This window comes from Leptidea sinapis, chromosome 34, assembly GCF_905404315.1.
Source record: "Leptidea sinapis chromosome 34, ilLepSina1.1, whole genome shotgun sequence".
NCBI lineage: Eukaryota > Metazoa > Arthropoda > Insecta > Lepidoptera > Pieridae > Leptidea > Leptidea sinapis.
In genome coordinates, this window is record NC_066298.1 from 1,613,250 (window position 1) to 1,632,411 (window position 19,162).

General features: G+C 33.2%; 1 protein-coding gene across 1 annotated transcript in view; it reads right to left on the reverse strand.

The window, feature by feature from the left end:
* The window catches only part of LOC126974870 (guanine nucleotide-binding protein subunit alpha homolog), a 43,377-nt gene extending 24,604 nt beyond the window's left edge, over positions 1 to 18,773 (reverse strand). The window contains exon 1 of the mRNA XM_050822564.1: positions 17,978 to 18,773. Coding sequence (XP_050678521.1) covers positions 17,978 to 18,478 — 501 coding nt within the window. The 5' untranslated portion in view covers positions 18,479 to 18,773. The remainder of the gene's footprint in view (positions 1 to 17,977) is intronic.
* Positions 18,774 to 19,162: the final 389 nt, after the last annotated feature.

The window sequence follows — 19,162 nt, forward strand, 5'->3', positions numbered from 1 at the left end:
GGTTCAAATTAAAATTCTTAACAAATCCTTCACTCTGACAAGCTTAATGTTCGCATAAAAATCGTCGACGTCATATCGTTCTGAGTTTCGTGTTTCCACACCAAACATTGTTAAAAGGTTTTCTTTGTAACGTTCACCCTCGCAACATAAATTTCGCGAATTTCACCTCCGTATAATTAACTGTTTACTTTGATTGACACGATTCATAAGCAAATCAGAATCTAAGCGAACCGTCCCTAGTACTGAACGCGATCAATTCACACATACGAGTTGATAGAATAGAATGCCGAGATCAAAGGCAATAAAGGATATGTGAGGTTGGCATGAGTTCACACCCACTATCCGTATTAAACTTAACTGTATACCCACAATGAAAACCGACACCGAACCTCATACGACACGGTGCTATGAACTCTGCATGCGCTCTTAAAACATTTCATATCACAATGCTAACAGAATAGCAACTGTAACACCAGAAAATTTAATTCATCTTTGCGTCACTAACTTTAAGATATTAATAGAACAGGATGCAGCAAAATTAGATTAGGCTTCGCTCTCTTGATCCGGGTATCTTTGTACTCGAGGAGCATGGCAAAAAGTCTCTAATTGAATCTCTTTGTATCAAAGTAGCAGATAACTGGACTGTCTAAAAATTAAGTCAAGATAATATTTGATACAAGATACATCAAAATGTACAATTTGCCACGTTAAAAGTGTAATAAAAAGCAATTTGCACAATGAACTTACAAAATAGATATATTGAAATTATTACAAATCGTGTGCTACTATTATATGAATAATAGAAATCATCTTGAAGATTTTATGTGGTGCAAAGGCTCATAAGTGGTGATAACTTACTAATTGCAACAGTTGACCTCAAAAACTCAATTAAAAAAAAAACGAAACGAAGTAAGACCTCATGTTGTTACGCTACAAAATTTTGTAAGCGGAGAAGAAGCTGTAAATTTGACAAAACTTAATATTTCAAATAGGTACAAATACACCTACGTAACAAGCGAAAAATTATCGAATAAAAAAAATTACGACTAATAAATTTAATAGTCTTAAAACTATATTACTCTTAACCAAGTTCTAGAAAGTTGAGACGAATCGATCAACAAACGTAACACAGATATATCGTGCGAAATATCGGGTCCAATTGTGAAATTGTTATGCATGTGTGGATAAATAAAGCGTTGTAGCGCACACCACTTATAATTCACACAACATCCACATTATTGGCAGTCGCTCAACAAATCCATGACATAATAAACCACACACAACTCCCCATCAGTAATTTTATTCAAATCGAACAGGTTATAAAACGAGCGATGTATTAATTAAGATACTGCAAATGAGCTGACACAAAGGCTTTATTACTGAATGGAAAGTGATAAAAGTCAAGCACCTCAAATACATGTGCCTTATCTGCGAGTGTATAATGCTTTCCTGTTTGACTTCCAAGCATTGAATAACTCAATTTAATTCGCGAGACAAGTGAAACTGACAATTCGAACGAAACAGGCGTTTCAACCCACGGCCGTGGTTATTTCATTAAATTCCCAATAAAACCACCAAATCAATGGGTTTAATGGTTTCAAGGTGAACACAATAAACGCCCACAAAACATCGGACCCAATTTAAGTATCCCGATCGACTCGCATAATCATACTAATTATCTGAACGCGAATCCAATTCAGATTACGTCAGATAATATACGGGAATGTATACATTCTAGCTGCCTCTACAATAATGGCATTGCAAAACAATTTAAGGGTTAAACACAAGCAATGTCATTGTTACGAAACTGAAGAGTATAGTGAAGCAGAAGATAATGCTAATGAAGGTTAATTGGATCCAAATAGTACCGATTCTTGTGCACTAATCAATGTAGAACAAACATGCAACGGACTCGAATACACATAACTTACAATGTACTAGGTTATAGAGGAATAAATCGGGCGAGAGATAAAACCATTTTTAACGGAGATACAGGAAGATAGTATGTAAGATATATATGACGACCTGAATAGCCTAATGGTTAGCGATCCTACCTACAAAGCTAGAGGTCCCGGGTTCGAATCCCGGTAGGTGCAAGCATTTATATGATGAATATGGATGTTTGTTTCCGAGTCATGGATGTTTAAATGTATTTATGTATGTTTATATGAATTTATGTATGTTTAAGTAAGTATATTGTATTAAATATATTATTGTCTTGTAACACCATAACACAGGCTATATATGCTTAACTTGGGGCAAGATAATTTGTGTAAAAAGTGTGTCAATATTATTATTATTATATTATATATACGCAACCGATACTGATTGACAAGTCGGAAGCAGTCAGCCACGCAGAGAGTTAGCTTCTTAGTATTTATAAGTAACACATTATCGGGCATAATAGTCTATAGACCTAACGCACACCTGCTCTAATGAAAAAAGACACATTTTAAGGCTATAAGGCATAAAACTACTAAATGCAGCAAATATTTAAAATCTAGATTGAGCTTCAAGAAGCTGCTACAAAAAGACAACGGATTTGATAATAAAATTAAAGGTGTGTTACACTCATAATGACGGATTGTTATTTCTGGAAGAAGATAAAACTGTAATAGGATAACCTTGTTATCTTTTGATCCGACGGCACATTTTTTTAATTAGACGTAAGACGACTTATAAATGCATTCTTTAAAATGGTAGAGATCACAAATTTCCCGGAAAGTACCGAATTCTACATAATTGTAAAAAAAACTCTGATTTTGGCGCAATGTAAAAATTAACAAGCCAAATTATTTTGCCAATTTAACGCTATTTTGTCGTGCATTACACCGGAAACTAAAATTGTACAGTAAGAGAAGGAAATTAGGTTAATAAGAAACCTAATTATAATTGTATTATTTGATTTATTTAAAAGCCACTTTAACAGAATACATAATAATTCATTTACAAACAATTGCCATACAATATTTGGTACTTCGAAACTTTTATCGTTTCCCAGGTTAAATACTCAGCGGACACTGTCCCTCTTGTAGTTCTTTGACCTGTGATCAAATATGCAAAAAATATTAAATTATAGGGTATTCATAATTGACCCACTAAGTGTTAAAAACATTTAAATTTTGTAGGAAACGTAGAATTTTTGTTCAAATATTAGAAGTATAAATTCTAAAAGCTGCTTAGACAATGGCAATTTGAAAATTCCAAAAAATAATAAACAAGAAAGTTGCAGTTCCATCAATTTTCGTGTTACAAAATGCAATATTATTTCGATATTTTGTAATAACTTCACGTTAAATGTGGATAGGTAACGCAATAGTACTGACGACAATGTTCCATATATAATATTACGTGTCTATATTAGTACTATTGGTTAATTACGTGATGATTCACGCGATTCGAAAACAAAGACACTCGACGGTTCTGCAGATGGCAATGTTTTCGGACTTGCACAATACAAACATTGTGAATGAAATTACTGAGCTACTACTAATCTGGGGTTAAGAAACTTGAAATTTCGCATGGAGCCTTGTTTGGGTCTGTCTACTAAGCAGCGAGTTTATTTTCTACGCTTTGTATGTGTAAAGAGTATAAGCCCAGGTGTAGAAGAGGGAAACGAACCAACTACCACAAAAAGGTAAAGTGCGATTTGGACTTTTCCACTTTAGTACCTAAGTATTGTATTGGAGAGTTTCTTGCGCCGCTTCTTCTCTCTCAGAGCGCCATTTGTTTCCGAAGCGGTAGTAGTAGTAGTATCTAGTAGTTATTAGAAATGACATCAAAAAGAATTCCAAAAGGAATCAATTTTGAGAAAATAAATGACTTTATGCCTTTTACGCCTTTTATTAGAATGTCTCCAGTAAGTAAAGTATTAAACAATCAATGCGGTGCCACAGTTCCAAAGAGTAAAAATTCAGAATAGGGTTCTCAAACAAAATTAAAAAAAAATCGAGCTGTTTCTGTATGAAACGAAAATATCCTAGACTTATGAAGATGATTTGGAAGTAAAAACTTAACTGTATTCACTTATCGACTTGTTTCTCTTTGGCAATGGAGAATTACCGTTTATGTAACAATTTGTCATACTTATATTAAGCTTACTGTATTTCAGACTTGATACACTACGATTACCAATTGGCGACAGGAGCCTTATTACTAAAATCGAAATACGTAGTTTCTGTTGACGGATCGTACATTTTCCTATTACGAATGTGTTTCGGATCCGAAGATCGATACGAAGTTCGCGATTAGACATTTTGTCTTTCGTTTATGTTATTCCCAAATTCACTTTATATTTACTTTTTATGATTCCGAAACGAAATCCATCCGCACTATTCGGATCCGAAGTACTTTGGTAATAGGATTTAATTCGAAGTTCGTGGTTCATTCGTTTCGGACCGAAACTTCGGCTTTTCAAAACCGAATTTTGCTAATAGACAGATATAAAAAGTGGCAGTGAAAAGACAATAAATTTTTTTCGCTCCCGTATTTTTAGATAGGAAATATTTTCAAAATGAATAAATTTTAGCGTACAGAACTGAAAAAAGAATGACAATGTTTAATAAATCAAATCAAATTAAAAATATTTTTATTTCATAGGTAAATCATATTACACTTGAAATATGAAAATTTTCCCAGAATTTGGTTTGCACGTAAATTTACTTTTGATTGCTAAAACAACATATAACCTACTCCGCAGTTCATAGGTTCATCATACTTGTTGAGTTAGTATATAGATATGGTATCTTTAAAAAAGTGAAATGTGGCCCGTGAGGCGCAGAGGCGCGGAGAATGTACAAAGTACTATCGTCTCGCCTCAATAGGGCAGGACTGGCAACCCAAGCGCTGGCAGCCATTTCGGTCAACAGATCAGCCTAGCTATCCAACGTGGAACTGCTGCCAGTATTCTTAGTACGTTTCCCCGTAATAATAGTGTATTTTTAATGTAATCATAGTATTGTAAATAATAGTTTTACACGGTGGTTTTTGATAAGGGCGGTGATGTCCAAGTCGGAAACTACGAGACTTAGAGAAAAGTCGTGGCAGGAGCCATGCTCTCGATTTATGAAACCAAAAACTGCATATTTAGTTTTTTTAAATTTCTTGAACTTTTGAGGGAAAACGACCCGAATGAATTTTCAAAAAAAAATACATCGTGTATTATTGAATCAATAGAATCTGTTGTTGATAAGGATCAAACTTTACAAAGATATGTTATACTAAAAATGAAAGGAAATACCAATTTTTATTGTTATATTATTTTTACGAAAGAAAACTCACCTCCTATTCAAACTAAGGTCATTGGAGAGACATATAAACTTATTGGAGTCTGCTGCATGTTGAAGGTAGAATGTAAGGATAATTAAAAAGTATCTCGAGTCTTTGAGGATGAAACTAAATACGATGAGTCTCGCAAAAATCATAGTCATCAACTAAGGTATCCAACTTTCAAGCCAAGAAAGTACGATTTATAATAAAACAAAAATGACACGGCCTTAGAAATATCGGCCAGTAATCACGGTATTCACGGGGACCTTGGAAACTATAACGTTATGTGTGTAATTATGGCTTTCCGTGCATGACCTGTTATGAGCTATTTCGCTACAGCGTTTGTTTGTTGTAATGATTCAACATTCATTAATGTTGCCAACGCTATGATAATGTTTGCTGCGGATAATCATGCAAACGATTTATTCGACTCTATATTATAATAATATACAGCATTGTACATTTATACTAATAAACAAAAATAATTATTATATCATTAATACATAATTAGTAACCACAGTGTCTGAAAACGAAGGTTTTCAAGCAGTGTGTGTTGCTAGTGATGACTCACGGTACGCAGACGTGGTCGCTAACTATGGGTCTTATGAGTAAGCTCATGGTCGCTCAGAGGGCAATGGAGAGGGCTAAGCTAAGGGTTTCCCTTCGAGATTGAATCAAAAATGAGGAGATCCGTAGGAGAACCAAAGTTACCGACATAGTCCAAACGATTGCGAAACTGAAGTGGCAGTGGGCAGGGCACATAGTTCGACGGACAGGTGGCCGTTGGGGCAGTAGTCCTCGAATGGCGACCACGTAGGTAGGTAGGCCCCCACAAGATGGACCGACGATTTGGTCAAGATCGCCGGAATACGTTGGATGAGGGCAGCGCAGGACCGATCGTCGTGGAAATCTTTGGGGGAGGCCTTTGTCCAGCAGTAGACGTCTTCCGGCTGATGATGATGATGATACTAATAAACATTATATTCTTTAACATGTGTGCTAAAAGCACTAAATTCCTCTTAAACCGCAAGCGGATGTTGATAAAATTTTTGTTTGAGTACATTCATAATTTAAATCTGACCCTGATATTACGAACAGTACAGGTTAAAAATATTTCTTATTTAACTATTCGCATATTCAAATTAAAATATTTTAATTCAAAATAGGATATGGAATCACTTATTAACAGTCAAATATTACCACCTATTCGGAAATTAATGCCTCAAATCTGAGAAAAACGGCCGCAAGAAACCCAGCGGGATTCTTTCTTTTAATAAAATTTCGATATAATCATAATTTATTTAAATAGCCTGACGGCGGTCACTCCATTCCCAATCTGTGGTATCATTATGAAAGTCATTTATGTTATAGTTACCTTTACCAAATTATCAACAATTTCGTAATACATTTGTTTTGAACATTTTCTGGGATCATGTTGTAAAAGCATATACCTACATTGCCCTCAAAATAATTACTAACCCGACTTAGACGAATAGTAGGCATGATAAGTTTATGTGTGGTCAATATATCGTCAAATAATCTAAAAACTTCACCCCATTCCGCGGGATCATTATTTTCCTCTTTCTTCCAATTATAAAGCATAAAGTTTAGCACAACATCAGCTTTTCAAAATAGGATTCAAAATCACTTATTGAACGTCGAAAACTACCACCCATTCAAAAGACTGCCTCAGACCTGAGAAGAATGGGCGCGAGAAACTCAGCGGGCAAATTTTCGTATATTTTCCTATTATAATATTTATTTCCACGGATTTAAACTAAGCTACCTAAAGCACCAAACATTCTGATTGAAATTTTTATTCGAAAAGAATAATATGAGTTGCCTTTCTTGAAACACGAGAATGCCTTTCTTTGAGGGAGGGTAAGCACTAAGCGCTCTGTTTGAAGATATCCATGTCGTATCGATTTGAATACTCCACCGCAGCAAGTTACTAAGCGCCTGCCACGTTTGAAAACACATGCAATAATATACCTGGATAGTGTAGTGCGGTGATGATAATTAATGATATTGTAATTTTATATTGCAACTATAATTCTAGTTGTTATTTTAAATAATAACTACTGGATTTTTGAATCATCCGGTATTAATATATCAATGAAATGAAATGATTTTTTGAGATGAAAGGAAGTACTACAACGGCGCCTATTTCTGCCGTTAAGCAGTAATGTGTAAACATTACTGTGTCTGTGTCTGTTCGGTCTGAAGGGCGCCGTAGCTAGTGAAATTACTGGGCAAATGAGACTTAACACCTTATGTCTCAAGGTGACGAGCACAATTATTGTAGTGCCGCCCAGAATTATTGGGTTTTTCAAGAATTCCGTGCGATATAATGTTACAAATTCAAAAAGAATACTTTTTAAGGGATTAAAACGCGTATAATTGTTAGTGCTCATTTTAAACATTATGTTTTCGCCTTAATTGAAGAAGTTACTATTACGATGAAGTTAATAATTAATGCATTTTCTGCTTTTAGCATTTCAATAACCGACCTATGGATCGTTGTACCGATCTTTCTATGGGAGCGAATTTTTAGTTTGGTAGATATTTGTATGAATATTGTTGCCTCTTATTGGAAGATAAGATTGCTATATTTAAATACTGATCCATGAAAACTTGATATAACAATAGGCCGTTAGTTGCAGACTGACGGCCTCATCTGACGTTAACAACGTCCAAATACCTTTTTTGAACTGTTCGAATAACTACAACCTCAAGAAAATCCTTATTAAGATCATTAGGTTGTTTAGTTGCATAATTGTACGGAGGAAGTATTTAGAAAAGGTGCAAAATACAAAGCCTACAAATCTATCAAGTTAAAATCAAAAAATTCCATTTACAGGATATATACCCGTAGGATACCTCAACCCTGCACACATAGTTATATATCTGAACTTCGCTTCTATTTAAAAAAAATCCTTTTTAATAATAAACACCCCTACAAATCAAATCAAAATCATTTTATTCATATAGGTAGGAATTACTATGACACTTATGTCCAAAAGATTTCTTTTTATATTTACCGCCACGGAAAGGGTTGAGCTTTAATAAGAAGTAGTGGAAAGAAACTTATTACAAACATTACAGCTTCATCTTTTTACAAACCATTTCAGTTACAATATATCTGAATGATGCAATAAAAATATTTCAAACTTCAAATATTTAAAGCCACGATATACAAGTAAATACGTAAAAACAATAGTTATTGAGTACAGTAGATGTATCAATCCACACACACCGTAAATAAATAAAGGTACCTATTTTGCGAGAATTTTATTCGCGATTAACTTAATAACTTTAATTTTAAAAACATAAAACGGATTTTCTGGTTACAGGATCATGACGCAAGGGCGAGCGACATCACCTCAGCTATTTTTTAGGGAAGGGAACGACCCGTCCCACGCTGACGCCACAAGCAGTGATATTTAAGCAAGCATGATGACGCCTGCCACGAGAACTCAATCAAATCCGTGTTAAGAGTCAATATTCATTAACAAATCATTCTCAGTTGATCTAAACAAAAATTTCATCCAAATTTATTTTTCAACACGATTGCGATCCACCTGTTGATCTGATTGTATTTTCAATTATTCAAACTACAACTGCTTTGTTGATAAAACAGAAGATAAACTCGCAATAAGGATAAACATTCCAAGAAAGATTCCAACAGCGACGGCCGCTATAACGCTAGCAAGACTCACCTTGCCATATGACTGCAGATAAGAACGGCGTGTTAGTTTTTACGTCGACGCCGGTCCGTGGCGACTACAAGTATCGTATTATTAATTCTAAATTCCTTCAATTAACGAGGTACACGTACGCGATTGTTAGCAGTTAATTCAAAAGCCTTCAAAGTCGAATAAATTAATACGAAGAGATAATGATTGAGCATTAATCTTGAAGATTCTAAATGTTTTATAGAAGCGTGTCTTTCCTAATCCATTTCAAGTCTAACTCCTTGACATCGCTTCATTGTGTGTCTATCGCATTTATCACTGGGAGTGTTCCGAAGAGCTGTTTCACCTGATTCCTGCCGCCGAATTCCACCTTCGCACGACACGCCACAAGTTAGGATAACATCCCCACCATCTGGATGTGTGGCGGTCCTCCACAGTGCGGTTTTCAAGTAGCTTTCTTCCACGTAGTACAAAGCTGTGGAATGAACTTCCTTGTTGGTGTTTCCAGGACGATTCGACATGGGTACCTTCAAAAAAAGCGCGTACACCTTCCTTAAAGGCCGGCAACGCTCTTGTGATTCCTCTGGTGTTGGAAGAGAATGTGGGCGGCGGTGATCACTTAACACCAGGTGACCCGTACGCTCGTTTGTCCTCCTTTTGTTTAAAAAAAAAGAGATATATAAAGCGTACTAAGCGTGATTTTGAGCTTTCAAATAACTATTAAAAGCGGCCAAGTACAAGTCGGACTCGCCCATGAAGGGTTCCGTAGCAGCAAGTAACATACTATCAAAGTTCTTGTAGTTCGTTGTAACTTTGAGCGATGTTTAAACCAATTTTCGGTGGAAGTTTGCATGGTAATGTACATCATATATTTTTTTTAGTTTTATGTGAAATAACTTTTCTATTTTTATGTGAAAATATTAATGCGGTTCACAGAATACATCTACTTACCAAGTTTCAATAGTATAGTTCTTATAGTTTTGGAAAAATGTGGCTGTGACATACGGACGGACAGACAGACAGACATGACGAATCTGTTAGGATTCCGCTTTTTGTCATTTGGCTACGGAATCAAAGATTATGCTGAGCTTACACTCAGCTAAGTTTTTTGTAAGAAAAGTCTTAACATAGTCTTAGTACGCTCCCGATCTCTAGATCTCAGTGGCATTCAGGAAGTGTTGGTTTAAACTGTAATAACCTGGCGTAGTATTTAGATTAGATCTCTGCATCACTGCTATTGTGGAAGGGAGTATAAAATGAAAACAACAATCCAGTGCCAGTAGACAAGGACCATATTAAAGATTCCTTGAATAAAGAAGCTTTAATATGCATGCATACTTTAGTACAGTAAAAGCTCTTTATCGGCGGGGTATATGTTCTGTAAATATGCCGCGAATAAAGAAACCGTCAATATGGAATGGTAATTTATATAGGATTATAGGGATACGTTCTTAAGTGACAAACTAAATCTATTTTATTGAAGATTTTTACCGTATTTATTAATTATTAACCCCGGGCAGGGTAATGGATTAAAGAATTTTGTAATTTAAACTTGCTTGGCAGTTTTTACAGCTCCTTCAACTGGTTGTAAATATGGTCTATTGTGCTTTATTCATAGTCTATTTGACGACACATATACGGCCATATTCGGATGAATACCTATGTGAATACTTTTTATTAATATGTTAGATACGCGAATAAAGAATTTCTGGCCGCGAATATACAAATAGGGTCGCATTTTTTTAATCCGCGAATCGTGAAAACGCGAATAAAGGAAGCGCGAATAAGGAGCGTTTACTATATAGCGGATTATATTCCTGTCTGATTCTGCGCAGGCCACCTAAAATCTTAATAATATATATAAATTACGTGACACATGTTTGTTCACGATGGACTGCTAAACTAATGCACGGATTTAAATAGGGATTACTTCATGGAGTGCAGTTTAGTCCAACTTGAGAGATAGGATAGTTTTTATTTCGATTTGAGACACATAATTATTTTTAATTCCAATATTTGTTTTGTATGGACATATTTTCTATGAGAGAATTTATTGACGCACGGTTTGATAGTTCTGCTGTGAAACAATTTCATTATAACAACAGGGAGCACATTACATAGCATCAAGAATTATTTTATTATGTACAGAACAACGTCTGTCGGGTCAGCTAGTTGTATATAGTATTTATATTAAGTAGGTTAACCGGGTTAAGCAATTTGTGGCAAGCAAAAAGATTTTATTTATGATAGTAAGGGACGAGACGAGCAGGACGTTCAGCTGATGGTAATTGATACACACAGGATTCTTGAGAAATCCAAAAATTCTTAACGACACTACAACTGCACTCGTCACCTTGAGACATAAGATGTTAAATCTCATTGGCCCATTAATTTCACTAGCTACGTCGCCCTTCAGACCGAAACACAATAATGTGTACACATTACTGCTTCACGGCAGAAATAGGCACCATTGTGATACCCATAATCTAGGTGGCATCCTGTGCAAAGGAGCCTTCCACTGGTAAAAAATACTTTCTTTGTTACATTCAATACATATATTATGTTTTTCCTTACTTTAGGGCGGTAGTTACTTAATATTTAGACTTAATAATTCTCTACTATCATATATTATGTTTTTTCTTACTTTAGGGCGGTAGTTACTTAATATTTAGACTTAATAATTCTCTACTATCATATATTATGTTTTTTCTTACTTTAGGGCGGTAGTTACTTAATATTTAGACTTAATAATTCTCTACTATCATATATTATGTTTTTTCTTACTTTAGGGCGGTAGTTACTTAATATTTAGACTTAATAATTCTCTACTATCATATATTATGTTTTTTCTTACTTTAGGGCGGTAGTTACTGAATATTTAGACTTAATAATTCTCTACTAGCATATATTATGTTTTTTCTTACTTTAGGGCGGTAGTTACTTAATATTTAGACTTAATAATTCTCTACTAGCATATATTATGTTTTTTCTTACTTTAGGGCGGTAGTTACTTAATATTTAGACTTAATAATTCTCTACTATCATATATTATGTTTTTTCTTACTTTAGGGCGGTAGTTACTTAATATTTAGACTTAATAATTCTCTACTATCATATATTATGTTTTTTCTTACTTTAGGGCGGTAGTTACTTAATATTTAGACTTAATAATTCTCTACTATCATATATTATGTTTTTTCTTACTTTAGGGCGGTAGTTACTTAATATTTAGACTTAATAATTCTCTACTATCATATATTATGTTTTTTCTTACTTTAGGGCGGTAGTTACTTAATATTTAGACTTAATAATTCTCTACTATCATATATTATGTTTTTTCTTACTTTAGGGCGGTAGTTACTTAATATTTAGACTTAATAATTCTCTACTATCATATATTATGTTTTTTCTTACTTTAGGGCGGTAGTTACTTAATATTTAGACTTAATAATTCTCTACTATCATATATTATGTTTTTTCTTACTTTAGGGCGGTAGTTACTTAATATTTAGACTTAATAATTCTCTACTATCATATATTATGTTTTTTCTTACTTTAGGGCGGTAGTTACTTAATATTTAGACTTAATAATTCTCTAGTATCATATATTATGTTTTTTCTTACTTTAGGGCGGTAGTTACTTAATATTTAGACTTAATAATTCTCTACTATCATATATTATGTTTTTTCTTACTTTAGGGCGGTAGTTACTTAATATTTAGACTTAATAATTCTCTACTATCATATATTATGTTTTTTCTTACTTTAGGGCGGTAGTTACTTAATATTTAGACTTAATAATTCTCTACTATCATATATTATGTTTTTTCTTACTTTAGGGCGGTAGTTACTTAATATTTAGACTTAATAATTCTCTACTATCATATATTATGTTTTTTCTTACTTTAGGGCGGTAGTTACTTAATATTTAGACTTAATAATTCTCTACTATCATATATTATGTTTTTTCTTACTTTAGGGCGGTAGTTACTTAATATTTAGACTTAATAATTCTCTACTATCATATATTATGTTTTTTCTTACTTTAGGGCGGTAGTTACTTAATATTTAGACTTAATAATTCTCTACTATCATATATTATGTTTTTTCTTACTTTAGGGCGGTAGTTACTTAATATTTAGACTTAATAATTCTCTACTATCAAACATAAACCAGCACTCTAAATAGATTAAAGTGAATTGCAAGAAAATCTTAAAAATAGGACCACAATTTACATGTTCATAGACAATTCTCCCAGACAATCACGCTATAAGGATTATGTATTTTTATTAATGTTTGTACTACCTATGGAATTTGCAAAACAGTCCCCGAAACATTAAACATGTGCTCAATTGGCGTTTTTTTTAATAATACATTGTGATTAATTACAGACATGTTTGTGGTTATATCTTACTATGGATAGCAATGTTGTTAAGACGCAACATAGCCGTTTTGAATTATCCAGAATTTGTGGTAATTACAACATCTGCTACAAATTATAAGCTTATTAATAACTACTCACATTACATGAGTTGGTAAGAACAAAATAATGCTCTACAGAAAATGTACAAAATACATTAGTTCCAAAATTAACAAGAATTATTAGATACCTTTGCAATGTAAAGGTTACTTTAAAAATACTTAATAAATCATGCCACATGGCAAAATTGAATCGAGACCCACCTTTAATGTCTTTTTCCTACAGTCATAATAATCAAGTAGGTCGAAATTAGCTTGAACATACATTTACTAATTAACTGTTATCACTTTATAAGACAGTGAAGGTCCACCAATTGTCATACAATCTTTTTCATGCAATTATAAACCTAACTGTTTTTTATAATTTTAAAAGAGTTATCAGCAAAGTGGGTCATAATTCAATTTTGTCAAACCTCTTCCTAGCCGGCGTACTGTACCAACATGCCTCCTACTGGTATAATGGTCCTGATCGACGTTCATTGATAAATTTCTAATTGTTACTAATTACGATATACAGTATGTACAGTAAAAAAAAATATTGGTAAAAAAAACTAAAAAGCACGCTTTATATAAAATTCAACTAAATAATAGAAAATAAATTTAAATTGAAAATAGTGTAAAAAAATATATTTTATTGTATAAAAATTGTGGGGTGTAGAAGAATTATTATTTTAATAATATCTTAAAAAGCACCCCACGCTTTTTTTACAATGAAATATATTTTTTTACACTATTTTCAATTTAAATTTATTTCCTATTTTTTAGTTGAATTTTATATAAAGCGTGCTATTTAGTTTTTTTTAGCTATTATTTTTTTTTCATTTTTTAGTCAAATTAGTGTAATGTCATCGGTCCTCGATAAATCTACAAACTTTGAACGAAATCTAGACGTTTAAAGTGGGTCAAAATCGCGCCCAAAGAAGTCGGTTGCAAACATACATACAAACATACAGGTGAAGCTAATATAAAGCGTATAATAAATATCTTTATTCGCGGTGTTATTTGTTCCGTAAATACTTATAAAAAATCCATTTACTTGAAGTTTTTGACCATACTGGTTACTTATTATCTTCAGGATAAGCTCCTTCAAATGGTTTGTAGATTGTTGTGATTGTTTCTTGCTTGGCAGCTTTTTAAAGCTCCTTCAAATGGTTGTAGTTAGGTCTATTTTACTTTTTTATTGGTCCATTTGACAACGCATTTACAAAGGAGCGATACCTATTGGAATCCTTTTTATTAAAATATATTTACCGATTATATGCGCGAAAATATAAACGCGATTAAAGGAAGCGCGAATAGGCATTTACTGTGTAACAAGGTAATAATTTTCTTTTAACAATTAATATTTTTTATTTGTACAGTTTTTCAAAGGCGAAACAAAATAAGGTTCGGAATTTACAAAAATAATATTAAGCTCTGCGTTATTAATTTGTTAATAGTTGGTTTATTGGAAATCTTTGAGGGAGGCCATTATCCAGCAGTGGACGTCTTCCGGCTATCTGGACATCATCTATCATCTCTAGGCATATATTAGGTATATTTTAGTCGGTTATTTGCCTGGGCTTCAGATCCGGAATTTCCCGGTTGTCGCGTCATATATTCCCATCACGTTTTTTCACAGTCGATTGCGATTACTTTCTAATATTCATCAAAACAAGTGCGCATCAATCATCTGTTCCGCGGTGGCTGGCGAGCGTAACGCATGACGCAACACATCTCCATGACTAATCAAATGAGATAAGAAACTCAATTAACAATTATTACGTTTGTTTTGTGTAGCTATTATATTATATTATTTGATTTTGTAACAAGTTAGTTGACATGCTGATAACCTGCCACCAATTTATTGTCTTATTTTTGAAATGAAAACTTCTTTAGCACCGCTGAGCAATCTATTTTGTGGGTATTGAATAAGGCTGAGCTCTCACTACCAGCTAAGTAACACCTGCTTGGGTAAAGTCAGTCAGATATCTTGTAAATGTTACCTTATGAATTTATAACAATAAATATTGTTGCATTTCATATTATTCACCTTGTCTTTAAGATTTCACATCTGTCACATGGTCTTAGCACATATATTTTTATAATACATATTGAGGCGCCATCTGGAATATGGACCTCAGACTGTGTGATATTAAAAAAACAAAAGTAACAAAAAACCCCACAGACATAAGCATAGATATCGGATCTCCATTTTACAAGGCTCCATCAATTCATAAAATCCCTTTCGAGCAGGTACAAATATTTCTTATATCTTAAACATATCATCCGATAGACCACTATACATATTCAGGGATCATGTTGTAGGACCATCATGATGTCAACCAAAGAAATACTGACAGCTCAGTAGTAAGTGTGGTCACAAATGCCACAACGAGAACACTTACATAGTCTAGAACCAATGAACACAATAAATACATTTATAGATATTATCACACCCGAGTCCCACATGGGTACTTTGTGAGTTAGTGGTGTTCCAACCAATTGCCCTAGCTTCTTCTACTTCAGTCACCCTTTACATAGGATGTTTTTCTATATTTAATACCCTTTTATGTGATAGATTGCACTCAATGGAAAAATAACATATAGTTTATTGAAAAAGTGACATCTAATGTTTACTTCTCATATGCAAATATTAAGATTACACAGGCTATCTGCAGTAATACTCGAAACAAACATAAACTCGCAATTCCATCTACTAGGCTCCGTAAAATTGCTAAATCTTTTAAAGTGGATTGTGTTATATTTTATTATTATGTATTGATAAAAATAAATCAACATCTAAGGCCTATTATAATGTGAAAGATTATTTGAATGATAAAGATAGTTGGAATTAATGTTCTAAATTTTGTTAATGAATATTGTTATACTCATTTGAATGCTATTGTAACTTTTGTACTTCATCCTGACTGCAAGTCAGGTCTAAATAAGTTATAAAGTTTTACAGTGAATAAAGATTTTTTTGACTTTTGACTTTGACTATATAGCTTAGTATACTAAACTTGGATTATAAGTGAATAGAAAAGTATTATATTTTGGTCTAAATTAAATTTGTATATTTAAACCCAAAGTAAAGGAAATAATGCAAAGCTTTGTAGTTTTTGTTAATTGAATAAAGTAATTTTCCCTTGAATGTTTATGAAATAAAACATTCATAATTAATATATTAATTACATACAAATTGTTTTTTATGTTATCTAAAAACTAGATCTTTAATGGTTAATGTGCTTAAGCCATTAGGGAGATAAAATATATATGCCATAAATATATATACCAACTTAAGTTTTAATTCATGCATTGTACAATATACTGAATTATATACAACACAGCTGTTTTTTTTTATGGTATAGGAGGACAAAAGAGCGTACAGGTCACCTGGTGTTAAGTGATCACCGCCTCCCACATTATCTTACAACACCTGAGGAATCACAAGTGTTGCCGGCCAAATTGTTATAGCTTCTAATATTTAGTTTAAGTCATTTCTTCCATTCATATAGACAGAACATTGAATTAAGTCAAAACTTACTTTTATGTATCATATTATGGAAAATAGCCCATGAATACCTATAAACCTACCTTTGGCTAAAAATCTAATTAATTAATTCACCTCCCAATTCCACCTTCGCATGACACACCACAAATTAGAATATCATCCCCACCATCTGGGATGTGTCCTCCACAGTGTGGTTTTCAAGGGAGGCTTTCTTCCAGATACTATACTAAAGCTTTGGAATGAGCTTCCTTGTGTTTCCGGGACGATAAGCCATGGGTACATCCAAAAATATAATGTGCAGTTTCCTTAAAGGCTGGTAGTGCTCCTGTGATTCCTCTGGTATTGCAAGATAATGTGAGTGGCAGTGATCACTTAACACCATAGAATGGGGTCCTCATTTGTCCTCCTTTTCCATATATCATCCAAAAAAATATTAACTATTACATAAAAAAGATAGGCTTTTATTACCTATTATATAAATGAGAAATAATTTGAAAATAAGTTTCCTGATACATTCATTTATGCATTGTTTTTAAAGCTGTTACTTTGATAATGCAAACAGACAATTCAATTTAACTAACTATTTAGAATATACAAATAGAGATTAAATTTTAGACTAATTTGATCATTTACAGGCAAAAAATGACAGTAAGTGTCACTGAAAACTTATTCCCGACCAACCTAATTAATTATGAGGAGAATAAGGACCAACAATAAAATAGTAGTCATCATAATGAAGAAGTGAGAAATCATCTTAATATTTAATATTTACAAGCTATTTCAAGTAATTATTTTTATGGATTTCAATATTTGTAATGTAATAATAGTTTTTGTACTAACAAAAAGGGCTGAAGTTCTTCTGATTAATCAACAGCAGAATGCAAAAAATCTTTGGTAATGCATAGTTCTAATTAATATATATAATATCTACTAAATTTTACTGCTAAATTGAAATATATTTCTTAATGTACCTATTTTCCACCACACAAGACTTCAATAGAATCAAATGTTTTCGTTTTTTAAAACAGTACATGACACTTACCAGTTGAAATTCCCTCCTCCTGTCATAAGCCCTCTTTATGGCCCTATCTAACCACAAGGAATGAATATGAGGTGCATAATGCATAAACAATCCGCTATGAAGTGATGCTGAACTATCGAAATGCAATGCTTGCTGACCAATGTCCAGATTCCTTGGGTTTTCCCAGGGTATAGCAAGTTTGTCTCTAGCATCCACTAACACTTGTATACCTTTGACAATGTTTTGGTATATCACATGCTGATACTCGCGCACAAGTTCCGGCTCGAACTTCACTTTGTGTATTATCCTCATCTGTTTGAGGAATGTTGATTTTCCGCTTTCACCCGCACCGAGAAGCAATAGTTTAACTTGCCGACGAAGTGCCTGCTTGTCCTTTTCTAGTATTCTGTCTATCTCCTTACTTCTATATCTCTGCTCTATCTCCTCTGGGGACAACTTGAGGCGTAGCCAACAAGTCAAAGCTTCCGAACAACAGGTACAACACCAGAAATCGTTGGCCATTTTGCATGATTCTCGACACTCACATTCAATTAATTATTAAATTCGCATAAAAAACACTAGAAATACACTTTATATCTGATAATGATGTAAACATATTTTATAAGTGTACTATTGAAAAGCAAACAACATTAATTCCTTTTAAAAAAAAATTTGAACATGCAGGAAGACAAAAACACGCACTATACACCCCTCCCAAACTCATTGAGAAAAATAAAACCACTAAAGTCAAAACTCAAAACTAAATATTGACAACAGTGAAACGGAAGCCAAGAGTATAAAACAACTAACAGAAAGACGTGTTTTGTGAGACTGAGTGATTGCTGAAGACTGACATGTCACAGCTTTTAATACAATACTTTTTCTCTATCTATTTTTGCCATTATAAAGGTTTAGTAATGATTTAAAATAATTATTATGTAGTTAGATCCTTAGAATATCTATAGAAAGAACAAGCATTAAACAACTTAGTTTGAGATAGATCGGGACAAAGCTATTGCTCTTGTATCTCATAACCTATTGTATTATTTGTCTCGATGTCTACTTTGGGACAAACAAACAAAGAACTGTCATGTCATCGGTTGGCGATTAGGTTGCGAATATAATTTTTGTGATTAAATTGTTTTCAAACATATTTGGTGCGATATAGGTATTCCTTAAAAGTTAACATCATGTGTTAGTTTATCA